The sequence below is a fragment of the Zingiber officinale genome, chromosome 4A, assembly GCF_018446385.1.
Source record: "Zingiber officinale cultivar Zhangliang chromosome 4A, Zo_v1.1, whole genome shotgun sequence".
NCBI lineage: Eukaryota > Viridiplantae > Streptophyta > Magnoliopsida > Zingiberales > Zingiberaceae > Zingiber > Zingiber officinale.
This window is the reverse complement of record NC_055992.1, coordinates 160,894,137-160,900,964: the sequence shown is the minus strand read 5'-3', so window position 1 is coordinate 160,900,964 and position 6,828 is coordinate 160,894,137. Positions and strand designations below refer to the sequence as shown.

Below are 6,828 nucleotides of genomic sequence, written 5' to 3'. Positions count from 1 at the left end.
ATCAGGATTACGTTTCAAAATGAATTAGTTTATTTGGTACAATTTTAAATTTATAATATAATATAATTTAAAATTATAAAGGATAATAAATTTTTAAAATTGGATTACTAGCTTGCTAATAGTATATAATCTAAATTATATTTTATCTCTAATATTTAATATACCCTTAGTCTATTTCTTGTATCAATCAGGAACTGTCGCTGTCGTTGGCCATCGGCCACAGCCGGCTGTCGTCGGCCGCCCACCGTCGTCGGCAAAGATTGTAAGATATTTTTTCATTTTATAATAATATGAATTGCATTCACCACCGGTCATTGTTGTTGGCCGCCGGTCGCCGCCATTACCCGCTGACGGTTGCTAGCAAAGATCACAGGATATTTTTATTATTTTATAATAATATGAATTACATTTTTTATAAAAAAATAATGAACATTAAATAAAAGAATATAATGCATAGTATACAACTCTTTTCACTAAATATAGTAATATAATTACATTATATGCATTACAAATTTGATTATGTTACACCAAACCAATCACAGTCTCAATGTAATCAAGATTATATTACAAAATTGATTCTTTTATTTAGTATAATTTTATAATGAGCAATGATATGCTCAAGGAAAAAAACTCAAGGATAGATACATAAAATCATGGCCCACCATTTCACTTTTTGTGGGTCTCATCACTTTATGTGTCTATCTTTAAGCTTTTTCTTTTCCTTGAGCATATCACTTTTCTTTTATAATTCTAATATAATATAATAAGAATTATAAAAAATAATAAAATTTTGTAATTAATAACATGTGATGCGGATAGTGTTGGGGGTAGAGAGGGAATAAGGAGGAAAAGAAAGGGCAATTTGGTCTTTTGGGATGTTAAGGGTTTGTATGGAAAAAGCAGGCACGGTTCAAGAAGGAAGAGGTGGTTTTTTTCGGGGGGGGGGCTTTCTCCGCCGCTAGCCAAGGAGAAGCTTGGGCGCCCTTCGTCGCCATCCTCGGGCATCGGTGGCTGTTCATAGTCCCCCTTCTTCCTCCTCCTCTCCTGCTGCTCACCGACTTCATCGTCGATCGCCACTGTCTTCGCCGTCTCTATCACAACGTGCATAGCCCGCCGTTGATAGCTTCCTCATGAGCTGCGCCGCGGCTTCACGCACGCAGCCGCTCCGGGCGTCGCCTTCCTTCTCCTTTCCCTCCGGCCGCAAGCACCTCCTCTTCTCCTCCTCGTGGTGCCGCCACCGGACGGGCACGACGCCGCCTCTCGCGGCTATCGCCGTCTCCAGCGGCCGGCGCCACCTCCAACGACCGGCGCCGCCTCCTGCGGCCTTCGCCTCCTCCTACGGTCGTCGCCGCCTCCTTTCCCGGCCGCTGCCACCTTCTCCCACAGCCACTGCCACTGCCTCCGGTAGGCGATACTACCTCCGGCGGGTGCTGCCGCCCCCGGCGGCCATCACCGCTGTCTCACGCCGCCTCCGGCGGCTACGGATGCCACTGCCGAGGCCCCCAGCGGACAGCGACCTTTCTTCCAGCAGTGCCACAGTGCCTCCGGCAGACAGCGCCTCCGGCGTCCAGCGCCGTCACCTCCGGCAGCCCCTGTCGCAGGCACCGACACCTCCGGGCAGCCGTCATCACCCTCCAAGCACCCGTCATCTGACGGGCTCATCCGGCTTGCGTGCCGTGTGCCGACCTGTGAGCCGCTATATTGTTCCGGGCCGCTACGGCTCGATTAGCGACACGACCAGCTCATCCATCCTTCCGAGGGCGCCCCCCTGGGCCAGGGTAAGTTCTCGTACTTGGTATCTGTTCATTTTATTGCTATACTATTATGCGGTTACTTATATGTCTGTGGGATTCGCCTCGAGCACCGAGGTACCAGAGACCGGGGGAACCCGGTCGCTGGATACAGGTACAGTTGACCGGAGGAGGACTTCTGACGATCTGTTCAACGTCGAGGACAGCTCACCACCGGGTCATGAGGATGCGGTCCACATTCCAGCCATGTCACACCCCGGCAGGTTCGTCTTCTCAGCTTCCCGACAGGATCAACATGTAATCTAATTATATTTAAGTCAAATATTTAACTAAAATTTAAATGTCAAATATATCCCTAGTCTCTCGTTCTTTCAAACAAACAAGTCCGCCAAGTGCAGCCGCTGTGCACTCCACCTCTAGCATCGGGACCGCCGAGTCCAACCGCTTGGAGAAGGCATCGCAATGAGCAATGTCCACGGTGTGAGCTCCTTGGTATGACTCCTTTGGAGACGAACAAGTCGGTGAGCGTGGCAAGTTCAAAGTCCGGCAAAGGGAGGATGTCAACGTCAGAGGCAACGAAGATCCTCCCTTCTCTTCTCCCCGACGACAGCTCGTAGAGAATTCCTTTGTACTGTCCAATTAATCATTTTAATGATCAATTGCACAAGATCAAACAGAGTCAACACAAGAATGTTACATGAATGAGAGCATCTCTAGGCGATGAAGGTGAGGAGATTGGCATAGGAGACAACTCCCCTGCAGGCGACTTCCAGCTTCTCCTTCATGGCGTCAATAATGTTGAATCCTTCGAGTGTGAGGTTGATCTTCACGTCCTTCTCGGCTTTGCTAGTGGAATCCAACAAAATCAAACCATCGCAACCCTGATTGACACAAACATTAGTTAGCAATTCTGATCCCTTACATTACAATTTGACAAGAGGAGGAGGAGGAGTGTGATCGATCACCTTGACAAAGCAATCATGGAAGTGCATCCAGAGCAATCATGGAAGTGCAATCTAATGGAACAAGAGTTTGAAATGACTCTAGTAGGTAAATTAACTTACTTTTTAGGTTTATAAATAAAATAAACAAATAAGGGAAATTATATTTATCAACAAAAATACACCAAAGAATTACTTAAAAAATTCGGGATGAAAAACACTAAAGAAATAAAAACACCTATGACAGTTAACACAATTTTAGATGACGACCCCAATAGAAAATGAGTTGACTTAAAATACTATAGAAGTGTCATAGGTAGTCTACTATACTTAATTGCAAGTCGACCCGATATTTTATTTGCGGTTAGTATGTGTGCTAGATACCAAACTTATACTAAAGAATCTCACTTGACTCAAGTCAAAAGAATATTTAGATACCTTAAAGGAACATCAAATGTAGGAATTTGGTATCCTAGGACAAACAATTTTGAATTAATAGGCTATTCTGACTCAGATTACGTTGGGTGTAAATTAGACCGTAAAAGTATAAGTGGTGGATGTCAACTACTAAACTCATCACTTGTCAGTTGGTTTAGTAGAAAGCAATACTGTGTTGTTCTATCTACAACTAAGTCAGAGTATATAGCGATAGGAGAGTGTGTCGCACAACTATTATGGATGATGCACACCTTAAAAGATTTTAATTTAAACCTTACAAATATAAAAGTATTAATTGACAATATTAGCTCAATTAATTTAACAAAAAAATCTTTGCATCATTTAAGAACCAAACACATTGAAATTATGCATCACTTTATCAGGGATCATGTCACTAAAGGAGATATTGAACTCAAATACATTGAGTCCAAGTCTAATTTAGCTGACATATTTACCAAACTCCTCCCTGAAAGTGAGTTTAGCAATTTATGTCGAAAATTAGGAATGTGTTTAATAGACTAGGATTCTTAAAAGTTTAAAATTATTTTCAAAGTTTTTTTAAGGATAAAAAACTTTTATGTTTTCAAATTTTCCCATTTTTAGAATTTCAAAAATCAATTTTAGCCTTAGACTATATTAATCCCTTAGAAAGCATGCTCCTATAGATCTAAGGTTTGAGTATCTCACCAACACACTAGGACTATCTTGTTTGTAATTGTTGAACATAGAAAGGGGTGAGATGCATATGCACATTGCCTGAACTTAAGATGCTTATTTCAGTGCATCGATATAAGTCTAGGCGTTAAATACAAAATACATATCAATCAGGTTAAGTTCTTCAGTTTAGTCAAACACTAACTGATTACAGTTGACCTAAACTGACTAACCAAGTGAAAACTGCTATTTTTTGATAGTTAGTAAGTAACTAATTGGTTAGACAGTTTTTTATGTCAGGTTCAGGGGGAGTATTAATTATCTTCATACTTATTTTGAAATTAATTTTTGAAAATATTTCTTTATATATATATATATATAGAAAATTGGACTTTACAAACTTAGTGTTAAAAAAAAAAAGAGTTTACTTAGTTTTTGAAAATTAGATTTTACAAATTTAATTTTGAATATTAATTTTATCCATGAGTTGAAAACTTGGCTTTAATAATCTCATTTTAAAGATGGTATATTTGAAAAATTAACTTTTATAAAGCTTATTTTTGAAAATTGTGTTTAAATTTGCAATGCTCATTTTGAAAATTAGGTTAATTTTGTAAAATTTATCTTTAAAAATTACTCTAAAATTCACAAAGTTATCATTCTAAAGTTATCTTTCTAAGTTAACTATTTTTTAAAAACTTAGTTTTTTTTTGAAAAAGTTAAAAGCTAAAGTTTAAAGTAAAATATTTTATATTTTCTATTTCAGACTCCCCCAATCTGACTTTAATTCAAACTCTTAATTACATTTTCTTTTACTTCCTTAATCGCTTATTTTTTTTGTGTTATTTTTTATGAATGTCAAAGGGAGAGGGTTAGATAGTTTAAGTTAGTTATAACAAAGAGGTTAAGTGGTTTAAATTAGTTAAAACAACGAAATATCAAATATAAAATAAGACTAACTTTAAAAACCTTATAATTTCTTATTTTACTTGCATCTTTTTCACTAACTTAACTCAGGTTGTCATTACATCAAAAAGGGGGAGATTGTTGGTACGGTTAGCACTAACGGTTTAACTCAAGTTTTGATAAATGACAAAGTAGGTTAAGTTAGTTTCATATTGATTTAACATTTTGACGAAGTGTGCATGAGAAGTCCAGCTAGGTCAATGGGTTGACCTGATAGCTGGCACGAAGCCCAGACTGGTCGACGGACTGACCGAATGTCTGGCACGAAGTCCAGCTAGGTCAACGAGTCGACCTGATAGCTGGCACGAAGTCCAGACTGGTCGACGGGCTAACCGGATGTCTGGCACGAAGTCCAGCTAGGTCGACGGGCAGACTTGATAGCTGGCACGAAGTTCAGATGGGTCGACGGGCTGACCGGACGTCTGGCAGGTAAGTTGAGGTAAGTCACTAGAGGGGAGTGACTGTGAAGACGCGTTCCCAGGAAGAGAACTTAGGCGCCGATCCAACTTAGAACTATTTCGAAACTCTAAGTTAAGATCTTGACTAGATTCCGATCTCGTTGTGCTAACACTTTGTTTTGCAGGATATATTATTTGTATTTGTGCTTCGGACTAACATTTTCTTGCAGGGAGTTGAAGCTGCTGGAAAACAGAGGTCCAGGCGCTCGGAAGGGATCCGAGCGCCCGAAAGGGATCTGAGCGCCCGGAATGCAAAAGTTATCCTCATCGTGCTTCGCCATGTGGAGCTTCATGGTTGGCTGGGCTACGTCACACTCCAGGCGCCCGGAAGGGATCTAGGCGCCCGGAGCCTCCTATATAAGGAGGATGCACCCTGGAGCAAAGAACAACTAACAACAAGATCTTCCATCGCTTGCTATGGTGTGCTGTGTGTTAGGACCAAAAGTAGCTAGAGGGGGGGAGGTGAATAGCTCGTCGCGTTCGCTCGGTGCTCGGTGTTGCTTGTTCCTTCAAAGATGTGCAGCGGAAAATACAGAAACAAACACACAACGCTAACACGGTTGGTTTTACTTGGTATCCACCTCACAAGAGGTGACTAATTCAAGGATCCACACCAACACACACACCCTCCACTAAATAAAACTCTCCTTTGTGGTAACTACCAAGGGCGGAGAAGCCCTACAATACTCAATACAAGAAGAGAGGGAAAGGATACAAGAAATACAAGCTTACAAGCTTACAATGAGTACAAAACCCTAACCCTAGCTTCTCTTTTTGGCTTTGATCCGCCTCTTGACTTGGAGAGCTTCCAAGATCCTTCAAGAACTGGCGATCTGAGCTTTGTGAGCGCTGTGGAGGAGTTGGCGAGAGCTCTGGAGTGAATCGGTGAAGTGCTTGCCGCAGCCATCGAACGCCTGCAGCTATAAACGACGCCAACTGTCGGATCCCGATCGATTCGAATGTTCCCAATCGATCGGGGAGGCTTTGGATCGATCCACGGAAACGCGCCTGGAAACGCGCCTGGATCGATCCACGGATCGATCCAGCGCTTATCGCGCGAAGCAGCCGCGTCCCAATCGATCCACTGATCGATTGGGACCTCTGGATCGATCCACGGATCGATCCAGAAGCTCTCTGTTCGCTGGGACAGGTTTGGATCGATCCACTGATCGATCCAGAGCCTGGATCGATCCACGGATCGATCCAGCACTTGATTTTTGTCCAAAACCAAGTCCCAAACATCCCAAACCAACATCCGGTCAACCTTGACCTGTTGGTATGTCATGCCTAGCATCTAGTCACTCCCTTGACCTGCTAGGACTCCCTTACCAAGTGTCCGGTCAATCCCTTTGACCCACTTGGACTTTTCTCTGTGCCAAGTATCCGGTCAATCCCTTTGACCTACTTGGACTTTTCTTTCATGCCAAGTATCCAGTCAATCCTTTGACCTACTTGGACTTCCCAGCACCAGATGTCCGATCCTCCTTGATCCATCTGGATTTTCCCTTGCCTGGCTTCACTCACCAGGACTTTCACCTAGCTTCACTCACTAGGGTTTTCCATCTGCCTAGCTTCACTCACTAGGACTTTCACCGCCTCACTCAGGGTTTTCCATCCGCC

At 42.3% G+C, this 6,828-nt stretch overlaps 1 protein-coding gene across 1 annotated transcript; it reads left to right on the top strand.

Annotated features, from left to right (window-relative positions):
- Positions 1 to 1,130: 1,130 nt before the first annotated feature.
- On the top strand, positions 1,131 to 2,368 carry LOC121973004 (formin-like protein 13). The gene is made up of 2 exons (XM_042524604.1): positions 1,131 to 1,688; positions 2,111 to 2,368. Exons 1-2 carry the CDS (start codon positions 1,131 to 1,133, stop codon positions 2,366 to 2,368), a joined length of 816 nt encoding a protein of 271 aa, XP_042380538.1.
- Positions 2,369 to 6,828: the final 4,460 nt, after the last annotated feature.

What these genes read in the sequence shown, in the direction of transcription:
- LOC121973004 (XM_042524604.1), top strand. Translation starts at nt 1,131, where the DNA reads ATGAGCTGCGCCGCGGCTTCACGCACGCAGCCGCTCCGGGCGTCGCCT. An exon ending in TGCGTGCCGTGTGCCGACCT is followed by an intron (nt 1,689 to 2,110) that starts GTGAGCCGCTAT and finishes ATATATCCCTAG; the next exon opens with TCTCTCGTTCTTTCAAACAA.